This window comes from Brassica napus, chromosome A2 (assembly GCF_020379485.1).
Source record: "Brassica napus cultivar Da-Ae chromosome A2, Da-Ae, whole genome shotgun sequence".
NCBI classification, from domain to species: Eukaryota; Viridiplantae; Streptophyta; class Magnoliopsida; order Brassicales; family Brassicaceae; genus Brassica; species Brassica napus.
This window is the reverse complement of record NC_063435.1, coordinates 1-19,881: the sequence shown is the minus strand read 5'-3', so window position 1 is coordinate 19,881 and position 19,881 is coordinate 1. Positions and strand designations below refer to the sequence as shown.

The following is a 19,881-nucleotide window of genomic DNA, read 5'->3' as shown; positions in this document are numbered from 1 at the left end:
TTTTGCTTATTGTTTATGGATTGTTTCTTACCACCTTCTGATCTCATGAAAATGGATTTTAACATTGAACCATTGAACTCGTGGGATGCAAATGCAATGTATAAGTGATCAGATTTCTCATAAATGCAATGAAATGAGAGAAGAGACTTCACAATACTGCACTTCCATTAAGCTAGGCTTTATATACATTATTGGCAACCGCAAAACATTTTTAGATGGAAATGAAAACCCGCAAAATCGACATCACTTAGCTCTCCTAGGTCTTAAGCTCTTTCCTCCTCTCTAAACTTCACTGAACTTAAAAGTGTAACAAGGCACAAGAGGGATGTACTTTTGCTTCTTTAACCCTTTTTTCTTCTCTTACCTTTTTTTATGATAGACTCTTACTTTTTTGCTATGTGGAGGGAACGTTGAAGTGGAAGAGCCATGAGATTACAAACGCAAAGACCATACAAGCTAAAAGGAAATTCAAGAACCGGTGACCTTGCCAGAAGCTTCTAGCTTCCGCCAACCGTGGACCAGATGTTCTCATAGCTTGCGTCATTGTACCGTTTACTTCACTCCGACTATTCTCAGTCTCCGGCTCAACGGTTCCAATAACATTACCAGCAATGGACCCGCATACTTCACAGATTCTGATGCAACCAAACCAAGAAATAGTCACACTATTTATATTTTTCACAAAGCATCATTCTCTCAAGAGAAGAAAACTTTCTAAATATAGAAACATTCCGACAAAATTAACCAAATATTCAGACAATATTTTTCTTACATGTTTCCTTTGATCTTGAACCAAGTCTCAGCACAATGCTTATGAGCAGCAGCGAGATCATTTTTGCAAGAACAACCAAGCTCGATAGGAACACCGGATTCAAGATTCACGGAGTCCAAGCTCATGTGACAGATTCTGCAATCTTTCTCATCTTCCGACAACAAATGGACCACCGCTTTCTCAGGCAAACCAAGCTCCAGATCTACTTCCACTGAACACACAGACACATTAGATCTCCTATTTTCATCCTCCACCATCTCATCTTCCTCCTCCTCTCCGCTGGAGAAGCTCTGATGAGACTCTCCGTTGTTGGTGATGAGCTCTTTTCTGTCGTCATCACAGCCACTTGAGCCATGGATTGCTTTAGCAGAGACAAGAGTATCGAGTTGTGGCTGTACGGGTTCCATCACCCACCAAGATGATGAATCCTCCTCGCAAGTTGTAAGTGATCTCAAGGCAAAGTTTCTCTCGCGCTACTTCACCTGGTGGGACATATACTAATAAACAAACCAAATCGGGACACGAGACAAACAGTGACTCCTCGTGTACTCTGTTACTTCTGTTCAGAGCCTGTTTAATGATTTTGTATTCTCCAAAAAAACACAGAGAAGAGAATCATATTTATTTTAATTTAAGGTTATTTCAACATAAATTAATATACATTATTTTATAGTAAATACATATATTTTGTGACTTTTAACTAATTTAGCTATTCAAAATTAATTTAGCATCTGTTATGTCTTTTTATTGTAATACTTTATAACTTTGGATGGTATTTTGTAGTGGTTATTTTAATTATATACTAGATCCTCTCTTAAAAATGTGAATATATTTTTTGTTTTACATTTTTTTAGAAATTTAATTTTTATAATTGTATTTTTAGTTATATTTGTGTTTTCTTTGTATAATATTTCTTTTAAATAAATTTTTTTTGATCAATTTCTTTTAAATAATTAAAAGAAGTTTTAATAATTGTATTAAAATAGTTAGACCACACTTATATCAATATGTCATGTTACTATTTTAATAAAATAGATTATATAATATAATGAAAAATGATTATAAACTTTATATAAAAGGGCATATTTGAGATTCATAATTATTTGAGAGAAAGTTATTTTCAATGGGAAAATGTATCTTAGACAATTAATTTCTCTAAATCTAATACCCTTTGGAATTATTTGAGCAACTTTGCTTTCTTATAACTACTCAAAAACTCTAGTGACTTTTTAACTAATTTACGTACTTAAATTAAATTATTATAAGTTAATTTTGCTCTATATAAATTATGTATTCTTGATTACATTAATACCTTTACTACAAGCATATCATCATGACAAACTCATCGAAGACAAAGCTCACATATATTTTTTGGTTTGCTATAACCATAATGGTGATAATAACATTGATATGTTCAGAAGGTTATAAAATTCCCATTACAGGACCACTAATGAAAGTCGAAATTAAGAATAATAATACATATATTCTTGATGTGCATTGTAAATCAGCAGATGATGACATAGGGTCGCGTGCTCTTAAGAACGGTGAATCATATCGTTGGCAGTTTTATGTTAATTTTTTTAATAGTACACTATACTTTTGTGAATTTCATCAAGGCAAAGTAACAAAAGGTGTGTTCGACATTTACGATGCGCTTAGAGATTTTAAAAGATGTACTCGATGTACATGGATGGCAGAGACTGATGGTCTATACGGATTTAGTGAGAAGAAACCACCACCAGCCGCAGTGTTCTATAAATGGTTAAAGTAGTATAAAATAAGTAATTTGATAAAAGTATGTAATGCAATTTATTAAAATATAAATAAAATAGGACTTACCTTTTAACTGGTAAGTTTTATTTAATTATTCATTTATACTTTAAAATTATATTTTATATTTTTGTAATGGTTTAAATAATTTAAGTGATATTTTCTCTAAACCTGTATTATTGTTGATGAACTAGAACTCGATCTAGAGGCACTTTTGAATAATGGAACCAGCTTGAATTGTAAATGTTTGTGGAGATTTCGACACATTAATAGTGAAACTGTGTATCATCATGAACCCCACTCAAAAAAGGACTCTAAGCCCTAACCAACTTGAAAGATAAAAATGAAAAAAGCCTCTTTGACACATTCAGAATCAGAACAACAGATGAAAGTCAACACTCGGAAAGAAACCTGATGCCAAACTAAACTCGTTCGAACCATCCACTTGTTCTATTGGGAGAGACAACACACACAGCAGCCGCCTTCATCGCAAGGGACAATTTAGCTTGTGGCGGGTATGGCCACGGGCTTTGAGTCCTCTGCCTTTTCATGTTCCTTGTTCAGCAACTGAAACATAGCATCCCAAGAATAAGTTCACAAAAAAAGTAATCAGCAGTGCTAGGAACATGAGAGTGAAAGAGTTATGATCTAACCTTGTTGTTGATCAAGTTGTGGAGCGCAATTACACTTCTGATGAGAGACGATAGATAGATAACGAGCATCATGTCATTCGTTTTCACTGCACATAATAAACTCAGTAAGACTAATGCATCCAAGCAGTACAACGATAATAATACTGACGGAAGAAACTCACCTGAGAAGGCCTTGACCAACTCGTTCACATTGAGATTCGGAAGCAAGTTGAAAACGTCCTGAAGATTTTAAGAGGAATACATCATTAGCTAACATCTACAGTAGCAGACATAGCTAAAATAAAATCAGAAGTTTATAATCATAATTGTAGAATAAGAACACTAAACAAGTTCTAACCTGCAGATGGTATAGAATCTCATGATTTAGAGGGAGTTTCCCATCAACTACAAGGTCAAGGTAACTCCGGATCTCCCGGAGACGTGCATCCAGCCCCTTCAAAGCAGTAAGTTTCGCAGTGACCTGGTGCAAAATACAATACAAATTTATTTCAGTCCTTATGCAGTAACTATTATGTTCATATATACAAACTTCGCAATGATATGAATCCTCCAAGACACTCATCATGAATTCAGTACTGAAGGGGTGATAATGAAACGTTCAAATATAGTAAAGAGAAATACCTCAGTCGCAAGGGTACTGATCGTCGTGTCTTTCACATCTCTGAGCAAATGCTCCACGCCTATTAGAGAACACGAATAAGCCACGAACGTGTCAGAAGACTTTCCTCAAATCCAATAATAAAAGACGATATTAACCTTGTATACATACCGATCTCCTCGACTTCATGAGCGGCTATTTCTGTAGAAACATGAACGAAGACTTTCTGGCTTTTCTGAGTCGCATTCTGAACAGAGTCAATAGACAATGACGTATTTCAATCAAGCTGGTTCAAATATAAGGACACAACTATACAAAATGAAAAAAAAAAGATTAGGAAGAGTATGTTACCTCCTTGACCTCCTCCACTGCATAGTAAGCTTTAGTGGGGATCCCAAGTTCTTTAGGCTGGACATCAATTATAACCAACACAGGATTTGGAACATAACTGCAGCACCAACAGCAAACCAAAGCTTCTTCATTAAAAATAAGCTACAAGAAGATGTCCTAAGAAAAAGCTCAGTCATAACTTAAAACCGATCCATCTATCCTCAATCAATCTCCCAATTCAACAAAACATTAGAATATATCCAATAAATCAAAAAGATTAAGGTGGAAACTAACCCACTGAACAAAGCATGAACGTCCAAATCATTCTCCCGAAGTTTAGGACCTGTGCTGTACCAACCTACAACATGCTCCTTAGCTGAAAAGGAAATAGCTTTTGTTAAAAACATGCTTTCTACACCTTCAAATACAGTCTAAAGCTTTAGCCTTTCAGAGAAGAAGTACCATTAATTCTCTTAAACATGTGGAACATGGACTCATGATAGTTATGATCAAGAAACCATATACTCGGATCCTTGTCATCCTCCTCGAACGGCACTACAAAATCAAATCCACCAAATTATTAATAAAAAAAAGTTCCTGGTGACGTGTCCAGAGATTAAAAATCATCCAAAGATTATATTTTTTCACTCAATTCAACTCCTAACCGAGCTCAATCGAAATCCTAAACCCTAAATTGCGCACATCTCGCTAGAATCTGAGATCTGAGAAAGGTAGAGGCGATACCTGCGTAGCTGTTGGTGACGTCGACGACGCCGCGGGAGCTGCTTCCGAGGAGAACGCCGACGACGCGCTTGCGAGAGTCTTTGGCGACGCGGTTGTAGTGGTCGACGATGCTGAGCAAGACGAGTGGGTGAACGACGACCTTCTCGATGGTCCTTGCTGATATCTGCTGCGTCTTTATCACGTCCATGTTCGGAGAATCAGCCTTTGCTTTGCTACTAGTGATTCCGATCAGTGGAGAAGTTCCGATCTGGTGGTTTTTCGCGACGGAGCTTCAAAGCTTTTGCTTCTTCTCCAGGAAAACTCCCCTGAGCTATTCACTACTCTTTTTATTATTACTCCGTTCTGGATTGGGCTTGTAAGATGATAATGGGCTTAGATCTTAAGCCCGATATGAAGAGGCTGCTAACTGGTTAACTGATTAAGGATGAGAGATAACCGAACCAAACCAAATCAACCATGACTTATGGTCTGATGGTGATTAACTTGAAGAAAAAAGGTCAATACGATGAAACCACCAGGGTTCGACTCCCAGTCACAGGAGAATTAACGTTTCGGCATTGTCAGAAAACCGACCGACACGTGATAATACGTGACTAGTCTGGACCACTTATGTAGAGCCAGAATACCCTCATATAATCCAAAAAAAAAACGAACCAAATGGAAATAACTGAAGCAGTGCTTGTGTTTAAAGACCAATCCCTTAATTGAGACAACAAAGATTCTTCATATTTATATGCCAAATGATTTAATTAACTAGAGTAGTTTCAACCCATTGCAATGTTTTTTTTGTAATCTATTTTTTTTATTATATTCTCTTGTAATTTTTGATAAATTGTACACAGAATAAAATGTGGCTATGAATGGTGACCAAGGAACGACGAGAAATAACGCATTCTCTACCATTTTTTTATGTAGAGAAATAAAAAACAAAGTTATTCATGTTAAATATGGCATGAAACAACCATTTTTTTTTTCATTCCTGCAATTTTATTTTTCTACGTTTTTTTTCTATTTGTTTTTTTTGTTTTCAGAATAGTCACCAGTCGGACCCAAAAAAAATGGTGTAATAAGGTTAATTAATGGTTTACCAAAAAAAAACACATAATAGTAATGCCTGATCAAGATACGATTATAATTATACGGTTGTTACAACTTACAAGTACGAGTTTCCTCGTCCCAGTCGCATGATAGCTAGATGTCACTACAACTTCTAAAGTGCTACACCAACCTAGCTAATCCATTAAACCGAAAATATTTGATAATTTTATTCATGAATATTCTTTTGAGTTTTGACACCAATGTTAATTCCAGCACATCATCTTCTGATCGAGTTCTTCGCATATAACTCCGCGCAAATTTGGGTCTCGTGTTTTTTTTTGGCTTTCATTAGAGTCGTTAAATGAAAACACATTCATAGAAAGCTTAGTCGAAGATCCAACGGTGGATGTTCCATCTCAGCTCCGCATGATGAGTATGTGGAAAACACCGTCGTATTGACATGCTCTCTTATGTATTCGTCGTAGCTGGCAGCAGTAATATCAGCTCTTTCAACCTTCGATAATGGGAAGAGTTGCAATGTCTCTATCACATTCTCCTCTTCTTCACGGCCTTCAAAAGTATCTAAAGAGAGAGAAAAAACACATTTTAGTACATGTGCATATATACAATGTAACATGTTGTCGGAAAATGGTAAATAGATCTTTATTAACCTTTAGGTGGTGTTTGGTGATGACATGGGTTGTGTCGATAAGAAAGAGAGAGATTTGTGTCTTGACGATGATCGTAATCGACGGTGGAGATTGTACGGCGCTTTTGTCTTTCCCTAGCTTTATGGTTTTGGAACCAATAGAACACGTTCTTGCTCTCGATCTTACCGTAGACACTCAGCTCTGTAGAGATCTTTTGAATCTGATCGGTGCTTGGTGTTCGTAGCCCCGCCTTGAACAGATCCGTCAGAAGTTTCACTTGCTCCACCGTTGGATTCCACCGTCCACACTTAGTCCCTGTTCCTCCACCTCCCATGTTATTATTGTTACCTAAGCCTCTAGCTTTAGTGGAGAATCCTTCCAACGACATTATTTCAATACAAATATTAGTGTTTGGTTTGAATACGTTTTTGTATATGAGATTAGGTGTGTTATGATGGACTTAGAAATGTGAATGTATGAGGGTTTGAATATATAGACATGATTTGATGGTGTTCTTTTTTGAATTTTTGTATATATGTTTTGTTATTTTATAACAATCAAAAGGATACAATTTCTCCCCAAAAAAAACAGTCGAAAGGATACAATAACGATAATAATTAAATAAATGTGTCTAAGTTCTGTGTCGTTTACTTAGTGTTGTGTATGATAGATGTAGAAGAAATAAAACAGAATCAGTGCGTTGTTTATTACGAAATGCATGCTTTTGTTTTTGAAAGTGAGTGATTTTTTTAAATAAGATTTGATCGTTTTTTTCCAATCCTAATATAATAAACTAGATAGGGCTACATATGCATTTACATATATGTAATCTTCAGTAGTTATATACTGATTTGGTTGTTGATTAAATGTGGTATATATTATATTATGTTCAGTAGCCTGCAGTGGGTTGAGTAAAGTTTGATTTCTTCTGATGTGAGTACATGTTAGCGTGTGATCAGTTCTCTCGAACGATTATCTGAACTTAGCCGCAAAAGTTAAATCTAATATTTTCTTATATTATTGTGTGAACATATTGAAAAGCTCATGAATTAACGGAAATTTTCCAAAAAGCTGTCACTCGATAAAGGAGGCTGGTCGGCAGTGGTGATTATAAAATTGAGTGGAACCTTTTTTAAGGATTTATTATTTGAAATCAATAACTCAACTGTCTATGAAACTGTACTTAATTCCTTGTATAAGTCAGGTGTTTGTATTATAGAATTATTTTTCAATAAATATTAAACTCAAAAGAAAAATGGTTCTTTTTTGACAAGGAATGCATCATTTAATCAGAAAAGTTTTAAGCTTGATCGCTGACAATTGGGCAATTGTCAATAATAGCACCTTTTGAAGTTTATGTCTCAAAAATAGCACTAGAAGGAGAAAGTCACAAAAATGACATTCATTAAAGAGTAAAATATCCCTAATACCCTTGGTTTAAAATTAAATAAACAAACAAAATAAATAAAATAAAAATAAAAAAAAGAAATTTTTTTTATAGTTTCAGATTATGTGTTTTCAGATTCGAAATTTTTATAATTTTTTTTTTGAAATTTTTTTTTGAAATTTTTTTTTGAAATTTTTTTTTCGAAATTTTTTTTTAACTTTTTTTTTCAATTTTTTTTTATAATTTAAAAATACTTTTTGAAACTATTTTAAAATTTTTATTTTTTATTTTAGTATTTATTTTTTATAAAATTTTAAACCCTAATTCCAAAACTCCACCCCACCCCTTAACTCTAAACCCTAAGGTTTGGATTAATTAACCCAAGGGGTATAAGTGTATATTTAACTCTTTAATGAAACCTATTTTTGTGACTTTGAGCCTTGAGTGCTACTTTGGGAACAAAAACTTGGTTTGGTGCTATCCTAGTCTTTTTCTCCTGACAATTTCCTGAGTTGTTCTCCTATTATAGAATTCTAAAGTATTTATATTGATAGAATTTTATATATGTCTATTAGTCTGTTATATCTAACGCGTTTTCATATTTTACATTTGAATAAGTTTTTCCACAACAAAATAGTTATACAAAATGAATCAAAAACCGCAGTGGGGTAACTTAAAAATTTTGATTTAAGTGTTTTGGACCCTTTGCATAGAGAAGTATATGTATATCATTGTGAGTTTTTTGTTCGTGAAGTATATTAGGGGTTGAGTTACAAAAAAAAGGTGTACTAGCGGGTGACGATTTTGAGGAAGACATGCACGAGTCGCTAAACGAAGACTAGAGATCCAAAGAATAAAATGACAATTCAAATAAACCAAACATTGTTTTTATAAACAAGAGTCTCTCTACTACACAACACACAAATACGTACAATATTATATCACAGTTTCAAATTCAATTGTAAACTTTAAAGAAACAAAAAAGAATGAAGATCGAGTTGGCCTCAAAGTCAAAGTATACGTTGGCGTTTGTTACTTGGATTCATACAAAATTATTAGATAACAATTTCATTATATTTAATTCATTGGAATAATGTTATATTGTATAGTTATTATCAGTGATACGTGAGTATATATTGTTTGTTTTTATGTAACTAGCGGTATATTTACATACATATGATATGGGATGCGTACTAGTTCGAGAGGAATGTGTTCTCATCCAAGTCAAAAAAGTTGAAGGTGGTCTCACATTGTACTGCCCACTACATGCAATTCCCAATGATGTTCCATGCACCATACTTTAATATACATATTCTATCAAGATTATATAATGTTTATGAGAAATAAAACTTCATGCGACATAAATTTGGCTATTAGAGTCTAGAGTACTAGCTCTTAGGGTTTTCAGCTCTAACTCCCATGTCAATGTCGTTTATCTAATTTCTTTGACATCAAAAGTTTCAAACCACGAAATCTTATGAGAAAATAAATACTACATGTCAAGCAAGTGGTCTAAGTTATTTTGATTTCATATTGGTAGCAATCAAGATAAAGAAGACATATACGAACATGTGAATTGGTGTCCTTTGTGCTTTTATCCTTTAATGTCTATTATCTAGATTTTACCCTCTCTTCCATGCAAAATCACACGTCTATGAGAGAAAATCATCATCCAGTAATTAAACCATCATGAAGTTATATTTCTGCATTACCAACTTAATATAAAGTTTTTACGATAAGATAACATATTATTATTATCTCTTTTATCACTTTTTTTACTATATATTATGTCACTAATACACTCATAAATGTCTTTTTCAACTTTATATCATTATTTCCGGAATTAATTCTTTGATAAAAATTTACAGACTAACAAAGTAAATAAGAAAATGAAAACTCATCAGGAAAACAAGGGCATGAAATTATGGCACGCTTGAAAACGTAGGGCATGTAGTAGAGACAGAGACCCCCATTCACGAAGCTTGAGAAGGTTCCTTTTTTGATGATTTGATCTCCCTCACGTTTGTCGCCGACTCATCCAACATAACTCAACAAAAGTTTAATTCCATTCACTCATGTATTTACAACTTTTTATAACTAATCTCTTAATTTGCCATTCATTATATAAATATGCATGCTTTTGTAATTCGAATATCTAAGATCGAAATTGCTATATTAGTTTTGAACTCAGACCATTGCACACTCGTAAATTTGAAATATAAGTGAAGAACACACACGTTATGTATATGAATTCACGTCACAAACCCAAACACCTATTTCTCATGGAGATCACCTTTAGACCTTACATGCTTAACGAACTAATAGGTTTTTGTTTTTGCTTATGGGCTATAGCAAAATTCAAAGGAAGAGACATTATGGTTTGTTGCTGACTTTGATCCTACGGTGCAATCTTCTTACTTACCAGCTAAACTGACCAGTTATTATGTGTTCTAATGATCTTGGGCTTGGGACCCAAGTGACATGGAGTAATCGTGTATCTTATTAAACACCACACTTCTCGGCAGCCACATACTAAAACGGGACACGGTTCAACAAGAGTAAAACAACAGGATGTTTTATGTGTCACCATCTGAGAAAATTTTATCAAGCTTTGGCCAGTGATCCTGATCCATTTCTGACCATAACATAGAATCAGTGATCAGGGATCGAAACGGCGGAGTTTCATTCACTCTCTCAAGTCTCAAACGTTGAAGATGAGAGGAGCATGTGTTCTACAAGATTTAATTGGATGTTTTTTTGCCAAGGGATTCAATTGGATGTTACCAGTAAAGCAAGTCTTGTTACGAATATAAATAATCACGCATAACATTGTCTCAACTTCAAGTTACGAATATAAATAATCACACATAACTTGGGGCACAAGTCTCTCTCTCACTTGGATGGGTTTATGCAGCACCAGCTGAATTAAACCTCCTCCGTAGTTATCTGATCTCACAAAGTAGTTAACCCCTCTATGCGTAGTGAACCGGTGCGTCGAGATAAAGATTAGGTGAGAGAAAAGACTTTTATAGAGAAATTCCGTAGAATAATTCTAAATTTTTTTTTATCACAAATATAGTTTTCTAATGTTAAAATACCAAAATGTTTTATTAAATCTGATTGTGAAAACCATATCGCAACCATTTCTTAATTCATTTCTTACTGATTGTCATGGTAAACTAGTCAAGCAGTATGGCCTAAATAATTTTTGAAACTCTGTGTCCTTTTCAAGAAATGACATGCCTTATCATCATCAATTTTGGTGTCCAAGAATACGTAAAAGGGCGCCTCGTGGAGGGGATATTTATGTATTCTGGTGGTAATTAACTTCACGGTCTTCACCCTATCTACATGGAGGAAAAGTTTGGTTAGCTCGAGTGTGCTAGCTAAAGAAGAATAAAATAAATACTTGGATTGGCTGTGTCCTTTATTTGCTTGTGTGGTGTTCACTTTATTTTATTTTTCTTAGCTTAGAACAAACATTCATGAACCAGTAAACAAGGATAGCTGGTATGCATTTAGAAAACATGCATACATATCATAGACAAGAGAACAACACAAAACCAACAGAAAGATAAATGCCTCTACTAGGATATTCCTGTGATCCATTGAAATGAGAACTTAGGATCCAGTCTAACTAGCTCAGTCATGAAGTCATAAAACATCTTTCATAAGCTTCACATTCTCTACATGGTTTAGAAAGGTGTAAACTCTACATTTCGGAAACTCTCGTTCCTTGGATTTCAACTCTTTGTTTCAGAAACTCTTCCATTCCTTGGATTTCAACTTCTCTGATAGTTTCCTTCTCGAGACTGTAGTAGAAAACATAGAAAAGGTCGGATAGAGTGTCATCTGAGAACACAATTTCATTTGAACCAGTCACTCCAACACAAATGATGGACTCTGAAACTACATTCTCCCACTGGGGAGGAAGTTTGTAACTATGCTTGGACCATTCCTTTTTTTCTAGGTCATCCAAAACCCACATCTCAAGACTTGTATTTTCTCTACCAAAAAAATAAGACCCTTTGGGCGCAAGTGAAGCCAGTTTCCCTTTGTAGTTGATCAGAGTTGCTTTTCCACTGAAAGTTTCCGTAACTTTAATAAAGCTCATGAACTTCTCAGACCTAACATCAAAGCAAGTTATCATAATATCATCCGAAGAAGAAGACATGTTGGGTGTAGCTTTGTAATACAACACACCATTGATGCATACAGAATGTTCAGATCCAGGACAATGAGGTACGTACGTCACACTCGATCCTTCTCCATAAAAGTTTCCCAGTTTCTAGCGTCAGAACTTGGTGCATGGCGTCATCTTTGCCATGTGACAATGTCATTGACAAGACCTTGAATTGCTTCTCAACGGGATCATACCCAAAAAAGCTTCTTACCTCACACCCCTTCCTTGTATTCATCCTCGGTAAAGTGAAGGATTGTCTTGTTCTAGGGTTACATATCACACGTACCATCTCTGGTCTTTTCCTTCCCTTTAAGCCTCCACTGAAACCTCTTGTACAGACCAAACCGCGTATAGGACTATGAATCTGATACGCATGATTCAAGTGTAAACTCATATGATAGCTGGCGGTTATAGGAGGCGTGTACTCTTCCGGATTTTGAGGCTGAGTCGAGGAGAAGAAGTATACCTTGCAGCCAATTTCACATGCGAACAAGAGCTGAGGACGAGCAGAAGATTGTTTCAGAAACAGATCTGTGAACTCTTGACGGTCAACTATAGAAGACCATAGCTTCGATACGCAACGGCATTTCCCTATGCATTTAGGCGACAGTCTCAAGAATATCTCGTAGATGAGATCAGTTGAGATCGGCAATGAGTTTTCGTCAGCGTAAAGTCGCCGACGACCAAGGATAGTTTGACGATCCTCCAAGAGCTTCTGTCGCGGTTTTGTCATGGTAGAACCCTAATAAGATCGGATATCAAAGTCGCGAACGTATAAAAGACTTGTGTCAAAGAGTATAATACAGAACGGCCACGTTTAGTTAAAAAAGTTTTATCAAACTATCGTTCTTTTAAAATATAGTAAAAAATTAATTACTGTTTTCCAAGGATGTCATTTGAGGTTTTACAGCTGTGTGTTGTTATGTTCACATTACCTAATTACCATAGTTTAACCTTTTTTTAACTTTCTCAAAAACTAACTTATGCTGATTTGGCACATATGGATTTGTCAAGGATTTAATCTATATGATTTATGGTTTAGGATTTTGCTTGCGTTTTTAACAACGTTAATTTTTTTTTGAGAATTACTACTATTTTTGTATTTTTTTTTTCAAAAACATAATATGAGTTGGCAAATTTTTATTACTTAATGTTAGGGGTGAATCTAAAAAAATACTCTAATCTTATTACCAATCTATTTAATTAATTATTGATATTTTAAGAGGATTCTAAAACTTTTTTCACTCATTGGTATTAAGAAAAAAATGTAAGAAATAGATGGAGAAGAGAGATAAGTTTGCTTTGTGAATAGTATATTTTAAAATGTTGTATATTTTAGATTTTTCACAGATTTTAATAAAACACATTAAATTTTCATAATTTTTTGTGATTTTTTAAAATAATTTTAAACTAATAAAAATTCAATAAGTGCAATTACGTTTTTTCTAATTTGCAATTATTTAATAAAATATACATTGAAAATATATATAAAAAAAATTTGTAATAATTTTTTTTTCTAAAATATGTAATTTTATGAAACAGATGAAGTATTAGGGTATTGATACGTAAGAAGATATAACGTTAAGTACGAAAAAGGTAAGAGATGTGATAATGGGATTATGTGTACGGGTCACAGGCAAGTACGAATAATGAGAGTGATAAGTAAATTATCCAAACGATAAGGCCAAAGAAGAGGAATAGAGATTAGAGAGGCATCTGCATTTTTTGGACAGAAGCTGAAAACTCACTTCACACGTGGATTTTTTAAGATATCGTATGTCGTGTGTCTCGTGATTTGTCAAATCACACATCTTCATCCCACTCATCTATTATCAGTTTGAATCCTAATCTTCTTATACCATACCGATGTGGTAGCTTTAGTTTTTTTAATATACAACTGGAATATTCCATACCGAATTCCTAAAATTAAGATGTTGAAAAATCCAACATTCTTGCCATCTCAGTTACTTACATCGCCAATAATAATGAAAAAAATGAATCATATGGTATCAATTCTCAAATGAGGCATGCATTGGCCTAAGCCTCAAACATACAAGATTGCAAGCATATAATAGTATAGTAAAGCGTCGTTGCTCTTATAGCTATCCAAGGACACAGGTTAATGCGACAACATTATATTGTTATAATTTTATCTCTTTACCCACTAAGAAGGGAGTATTTATCTACTATATTAAATTTGATACACATGATAATCATAACAACTAATCGGAATGAAGACGTGTCAAATCTTCAAGATTAAAATAGTGATACTAATAATAATAAAATAGGGGGCACATATTGGGTTATGATGACTCTGCTTTCATCACATGTTACTGATAATATTTTTGTGAAAGTAATGCTTCATCTTTGTATGACACTATGGGTCATTAGATCGTAAACATTTCTTCTCAACGTTTGATATAATTATCATGGTACACTAAACACTAGTCAAGCAGTATAACCAAATAGAAACAATTTTTGTAACTCCTGTGTCCTTTACAAGAAATGACATGCATTTGCATGTCTTATCATCATCAATTTTAGTGTCCAACATGAATACTTAAAAGGCTGTCTCCTGGAGTGGATATCAATGTATTCTAGTGGTGACTTCACGGTATTCACCTCTATCTACATGGAGGAAAACTTTGGGGAATTTGAGTGTGCTAGCTAAAGAAGAATAAAAGAAATACTTCAAATACTCGAGGAGCAACTGAAAAGAGAACACTAATTTAAAAACCACTATCATTTCAATATTATAATTATTAGAAGAAAAAAAAAAAACAATTGGGGAGAACTATTTCTGCTTTTAGAAATTCCACTTTTAGTGTTTGCTTTGTTGAGGAAGGAAATAAACATGAGAATGTGGTTTAGGGTCAGCAAAAACATTTACTTTTTTCGTTTTATTTTAGTTGTCATTTTAGGTTTATACACACAAATTTAAAAAATATTTAATTTTACATATTTCTAAAATAAAAACATCATTACTTATATATTTAACCATAATTTAACTAATAAAAAACAAACTATAGAATATTATTAATATTTTTTTAATTGATATTCTAAAATGGTATTTATTTTGAAACAAAAACTTTACTTACGACAATTAAACTGAAATGAGAGGAGTATACTGAATCATTAGAATTTAGACCAATTCGCCTTTTATATGACATTGATGTGATTTTTCTTTATAGGTCTTACTTAGGCCTTAGTGTCGTATTTGTAGTGCTAATTATTATGTTCACTTCATAACTTTATACGAAATGCATGTGTTATAAATGATTGAAGATGTGATCTTAAGTGGGGACTCACACTGAGATTCTATAGCATATAACAAAGAGAATATTAATTGCAATTTAAACTTAGAACTAAGAGAGGCAAGTGTTGCTAATCACTACGTACTTTGCTTTTACTCTTCTCTTTGCTCTTTTTCCGTTTGACCCATTTTCCTCTTCTCCTTTGGTGTATAAACTAGTAGAACTATTTTTGTTTTGAGTATATAAACTACTCCATTAGTTTCTTAGTGGATGAGAAAGGATAACATGTGACAGTGATAAACAAAATAAAGTGAAAGCTAGAACGGAATACTTGATACTATGCAAATTAAGGGGTAATAATTAAAGAAACCCCCAAATCCAACCAAATTGATGAAGATTTGGTCCCCAAAACATCTTTTAATCTTTCAATTTTAATGTATACATCAACCCACATTTCTATATCATGTCACTAAAAGTGTAACGCGTAAAAGTCAGATGTAAGTACATCAAAAATCATCATGAAGTTCTGAACATAATTAGTATTATCACTAATAAATTATGAAGAGGCCTAACTTTATTAGACAACATAAATATATCTTTAAAAAAAAAGATGACGGGAAACTCATGAAATGGGAACTTCGGGTGAGAAAAAGAGAGAGACATATGAGGTGTTTATAGGCAAATTGTGGACCAACAAGGCACAAGCTACTCTTCAAAAAAAAAAGAAAAACATAATCATTCCACGTAACTTTTTTTTTTTTTTTTTGAACAAAAAAAAAAAAAGTTTCGTGGAATGATTATGTTTTTCTTTTTTTTTGAAAATCGATTATCTATTTTTTCCATAATCATGTTTGATTTTGGGAGTAATTATAACTCATGATGGTAAACCCAAAGCTCATCTACTAATGTAATCTCAAGTCTTTTAATCTCTCAGGTGTTGGTTTCGACGGTTGTTTCTTCGGGTAGGCTAGTTGATAAATGTTTCTCTTAAATTTTATTATATTGTACATTATACGTACTGCTTTTAGAGATGATTTCAACCTCGGTTTCGACTGTTTTGTTTTCACGTGTAATGTATATACAGTAACAAATTTTTCCATAACCATGTTTCGACTATTAGGAGAAATATTTATCAACTAGCCTACATTTATTTACGTGAAACATGGTTAATTATCTTAAACCCAAAACATGATTTCAACCTTCTAAAACTCATCTACTAACAAATTTTTCCATAACCATGTTTCGACTGTTCTGTTTTCACGTGTAACTTTTTGATAGACAGTATTGTGATTTTGTATACATTTTATTTCATGTTAGGTTCCAAAGGATCAATCTATTCAACAATGTAATAAGTTGAAAAATGGAACCAAATTTATTATTTCCTCCATATTTCTAATGTATATATAAATGATCTAGAATAATAATTTTATGATATTGTAGCTCTATAACAAATTTTTCTATGTATTTGTGATAACACACCATTTAATAACAAAAAATAATGCATGTATTATATTTGCATAAAAGCTAATAATATATGATAAAAATCTAATAATATCTAATGTTTAAGACAAGATCCAAATTAACTAAATACAGTCAAATTCTCACTTACCGAATATGCTTTAAGTTAGTTGACAAAAATAGAAACAAACTAAACTCCAAGACTATGCCTCAAGTTACCGATTCTTAATGATTTTGTTTAAAACATAAAGCAAATTTAGAATGATATCACCATAAAATGATAATTATTTCTTATTCAGCTGTTCATTAATTTATGGAATATTAAATGCTTTAATTTTTTCGAAAAAATAATAATTATGAAGAATAATAATAAGAAGAATGCAAAAGAGTATAATGATGAAAGGTCCTACTCGGTGCAGAACCCCCCCCCGTGTGCCCACTCTTCCCTCTCCATTAATTCTCTCTCTCTCTCTCTCTTTATCACCAATCCTCTCAACCATCATCATCATCAATGGCCTTCTCCTTCATCCTCCTCCTCTCCTCCGTCGCTGCCGCTTTCCTCCTTTTCATTCGCCGCATCCGTTACAGGCGGATGGGTCTTCCTCCGGGAAGTCTCGGCTATCCTCTGATAGGCGAGACTCTGCAGCTGATCAAAGCTTACAAGACTGAGAACCCTGAGCCTTTCATCGACGAGAGAGTGGCAAGGTACGGTTCGGTTTTCATGACGCATCTATTCGGTGAACCGACGATTTTCTCAGCCGATGCGGAAATGAACCGGTTCGTTCTTCAGAACGAAGGGAAGCTTTTCGAGGGATCTTATCCAGCTTCCATATGTAACCTTTTGGGGAAACACTCTTTAGTTCTTATGAAAGGTTCTTTGCATAAACGTATGCATTCTCTTACCATGAGCTTCGCTAACTCTTCAATCATTAAAGACCATCTTATGCTCGATATTGACCGGTTAGTCCAGTTTAATCTTGATTCTTGGTCCTCTCGTGTTCTCCTCATGGAAGAAGCCAAAAAGGTATTAAATATCACGAAATTAATTAAACCCATTAATTTTTATATCAGAACAAAAGAAAAATCAAGGAAATAAATTGTTAAACAGAAAAGAAAATTTGTTAAACAGTAATTAGACGTTTTATCAAAGATTAAGCAATAACTAGGAGTTTTATAGAAAAAAAACATACGGTGAATAATGTTTAGAAAACTTGTTTTGTTTATGATCGATTTGCCACTTAGACGCCGTTTTTATCACATTTTTTTAATTGAATAACCGGACTGAGCTCTTGGCTCAGTTAGTCACGACGAGTCACCGCATGCATGTTATAGATGATATATGTGTTATGATGATGATGATGCAGATAACGTTTGAGCTAACGGTGAAGCAGTTGATGAGCTTTGATCCAGGGGAATGGAGTGAAAGATTAAGGAAAGAGTATATTCTTGTCATCGAAGGATTTTTTTCTCTACCTATCCCTCTCTTCTCCACCACTTACCGCAAAGCCATCAAAGTATCTTTTATTAAATTAATTTAATTGCTCTTATTATTTATTTAATCATTTTAGGCTATTTTCTAATCAATATATATTTGTATTTATAAGGCGCGGAGGAAGGTGGCAGAAGAGCTGACGGTGGTGGTGATGAAAAGGAGGAAGGAGGAGGAAGAAGGAGGGGAAAGAAAGAAAGATATGCTCGCGGCGTTGCTTGCGGCGGATGAAGGATTTTCCGATGAAGAGATTGTTGATTTCTTGGTGGCTATACTCGTCGCCGGTTATGAAACAACCTCTACGATCATGACTCTCGCCGTTAAATTTGTCACCGAAACTCCTCTAGCTCTTGCTCAACTCAAGGTATTTTTTTCAATGTTCGTATACATGCATGTGTTTGTGTTTTTTCTGATAATTCAAAAAAAACTTGTAGCAAAAATTCAAACTTAGATTTAGAGTTTTTTTTTAGAATAGAGTTTTTTTGACATACAAATGAGCAATAACTAATTCAAATGATTTATTGATGATATATGTGACCATTTGGACTGTTTTAATCCATTTTGGTTGTCTATATGATTGATAAAGCAAAAAAAAAATTTTTTTTTTGGACAACAGCAAAAAATAATTTATCAAACACACAAATTCTTAGCCAAAATATATTCATTGTTATATATTCATATAAATAATGTATTATAAGCTAGTCATGCTAGATCCTTTAAAACCTGCATCAAGTTTAATTTTACATTAGTAGTATCTATTCTCATCGATCAACTTCACATTTCTAAATTAAGCATATTGTTAAGTGGTTGAAGGTGAAAAGTGTTAAGAAAAACAACATGCAAAAGGTACGAGTTACCGTATAAAAGTCAAACAAGTCATTCTCGAACCCTAGACATCATCATTACATGTGTTCGTGATATTAGAAATGTTAAATGCTGTTGAAATAAGGAGTTACAGTTTCACAGATTTGACCAGTTTGTCTCCTCAACTACACGCATTATTACATCTTCTTTTATCTTACTTTGTTCGAATATTCCCCACTAAATAATACATTTACACTAAAGATAAAAGTATTATTATCATAAATATGTTTGTGTTGCGACCGACAAGCTCTCATCCCATTTTAGGTGTCTGTTGACGTCATTAGTTTTGTTTGTAAACATGGTTTTAATAGTCACTAGATTTAGTGGCATCGTCGCTTAGTCACGAATAGAACCAAAACTTTGCCAAAGAAGCAGGTCAAAGCTGGTGGAATGTGACCTAATTATACTTTTGGTTTAAACCTTTTTATTTTATTATTGGTTGATATGGTATCTTTATTGTTTGAAATAAAACAGGAAGAGCATGAAACGATTAGGGTAATGAAGAAGAGTGATTCGGAGAGTCTTGAATGGAGCGATTACAAGTCAATGCCATTCACACAATGTGTGAGTCTACTTACTTAAAAGCTTAGTATTAATATTCTTCTTGTCTTTTAGCCTTTCTAGTAATGTCTCATCACAACTCTATTTTTTGATTCAGGTCGTTAACGAGACTCTTCGTATAGCTAACATC

At 33.7% G+C, this 19,881-nt stretch overlaps 4 protein-coding genes, 1 long non-coding RNA gene and 1 pseudogene across 5 annotated transcripts; 2 read left to right on the top strand and 4 right to left on the bottom strand.

Moving 5' to 3' along the window:
* Positions 1-143: 143 nt before the first annotated feature.
* Positions 144-1,218, bottom strand: BNAANNG01510D. Its single transcript, XM_013863418.3, has 2 exons — positions 773-1,218; positions 144-635 (listed from the first exon to the last, which is right to left on the bottom strand). Exons 1-2 carry the CDS (start codon positions 1,177-1,179, stop codon positions 395-397), a joined length of 648 nt encoding a protein of 215 aa, XP_013718872.1. The 5' UTR covers positions 1,180-1,218; the 3' UTR covers positions 144-394.
* Positions 1,219-1,240: 22 nt separating this feature from the next.
* LOC125581465 lies at positions 1,241-2,643 on the top strand. The gene is made up of 2 exons (XR_007319075.1): positions 1,241-2,193; positions 2,284-2,643. It is a non-coding gene; the product is annotated as an uncharacterized LOC125581465 (long non-coding RNA).
* A 118-nt stretch (positions 2,644-2,761) lies between these two features.
* On the bottom strand, positions 2,762-5,177 carry LOC106422797 (26S proteasome non-ATPase regulatory subunit 7 homolog A). The gene is made up of 10 exons (XM_013863594.3): positions 4,868-5,177; positions 4,586-4,678; positions 4,418-4,499; positions 4,145-4,241; positions 3,965-4,040; positions 3,817-3,875; positions 3,533-3,655; positions 3,357-3,414; positions 3,196-3,281; positions 2,762-3,109 (listed from the first exon to the last, which is right to left on the bottom strand). The coding sequence occupies exons 1-10, from the start codon at positions 5,052-5,054 to the stop codon at positions 3,044-3,046; spliced, it is 927 nt and encodes a 308-aa protein (XP_013719048.1). The 5' UTR covers positions 5,055-5,177; the 3' UTR covers positions 2,762-3,043.
* A 792-nt stretch (positions 5,178-5,969) lies between these two features.
* LOC106379247 (WUSCHEL-related homeobox 7) lies at positions 5,970-7,932 on the bottom strand. The gene is made up of 2 exons (XM_048746945.1): positions 6,577-7,932; positions 5,970-6,487 (listed from the first exon to the last, which is right to left on the bottom strand). The coding sequence occupies exons 1-2, from the start codon at positions 6,941-6,943 to the stop codon at positions 6,279-6,281; spliced, it is 576 nt and encodes a 191-aa protein (XP_048602902.1). The 5' UTR covers positions 6,944-7,932; the 3' UTR covers positions 5,970-6,278.
* A 2,349-nt stretch (positions 7,933-10,281) lies between these two features.
* On the bottom strand, positions 10,282-13,498 carry LOC111202676 (annotated as a pseudogene).
* A 3,742-nt stretch (positions 13,499-17,240) lies between these two features.
* On the top strand, positions 17,241-19,878 carry LOC106380838 (cytochrome P450 90A1; the record flags this gene model as incomplete). Its single annotated transcript, XM_048760955.1, has 5 exons — positions 17,241-17,861; positions 18,202-18,351; positions 18,442-18,690; positions 19,665-19,754; positions 19,849-19,878. Coding segments are annotated over exons 1-5 (1,032 nt in total), but the record flags the coding sequence as incomplete, so codon positions are not given.
* Between the last annotated feature and the right edge of the window lie 3 nt (positions 19,879-19,881).

Coding starts and splice junctions, on each gene's coding strand:
- LOC106379247 (XM_048746945.1), bottom strand. CDS start 6,943: ATGTCGTTGGAAGGATTCTCCACTAAAGCTAGAGGCTTAGGTAACAAT. Junction 6,488..6,576: donor TCACCAAACACCACCTAAAG/GTTAATAAAGAT, acceptor CTCTCTCTTTAG/ATACTTTTGAAGGCCGTGAA.
- LOC106422797 (XM_013863594.3), bottom strand. CDS start 5,054: ATGGACGTGATAAAGACGCAGCAGATATCAGCAAGGACCATCGAGAAG. Junction 3,656..3,816: donor TCAGTACCCTTGCGACTGAG/GTATTTCTCTTT, acceptor ATTTTGCACCAG/GTCACTGCGAAACTTACTGC. Junction 3,282..3,356: donor GTTGGTCAAGGCCTTCTCAG/GTGAGTTTCTTC, acceptor TATTATGTGCAG/TGAAAACGAATGACATGATG.
- BNAANNG01510D (XM_013863418.3), bottom strand. CDS start 1,179: ATGGAACCCGTACAGCCACAACTCGATACTCTTGTCTCTGCTAAAGCA. Junction 636..772: donor TTCAAGATCAAAGGAAACAT/GTAAGAAAAATA, acceptor TGGTTGCATCAG/AATCTGTGAAGTATGCGGGT.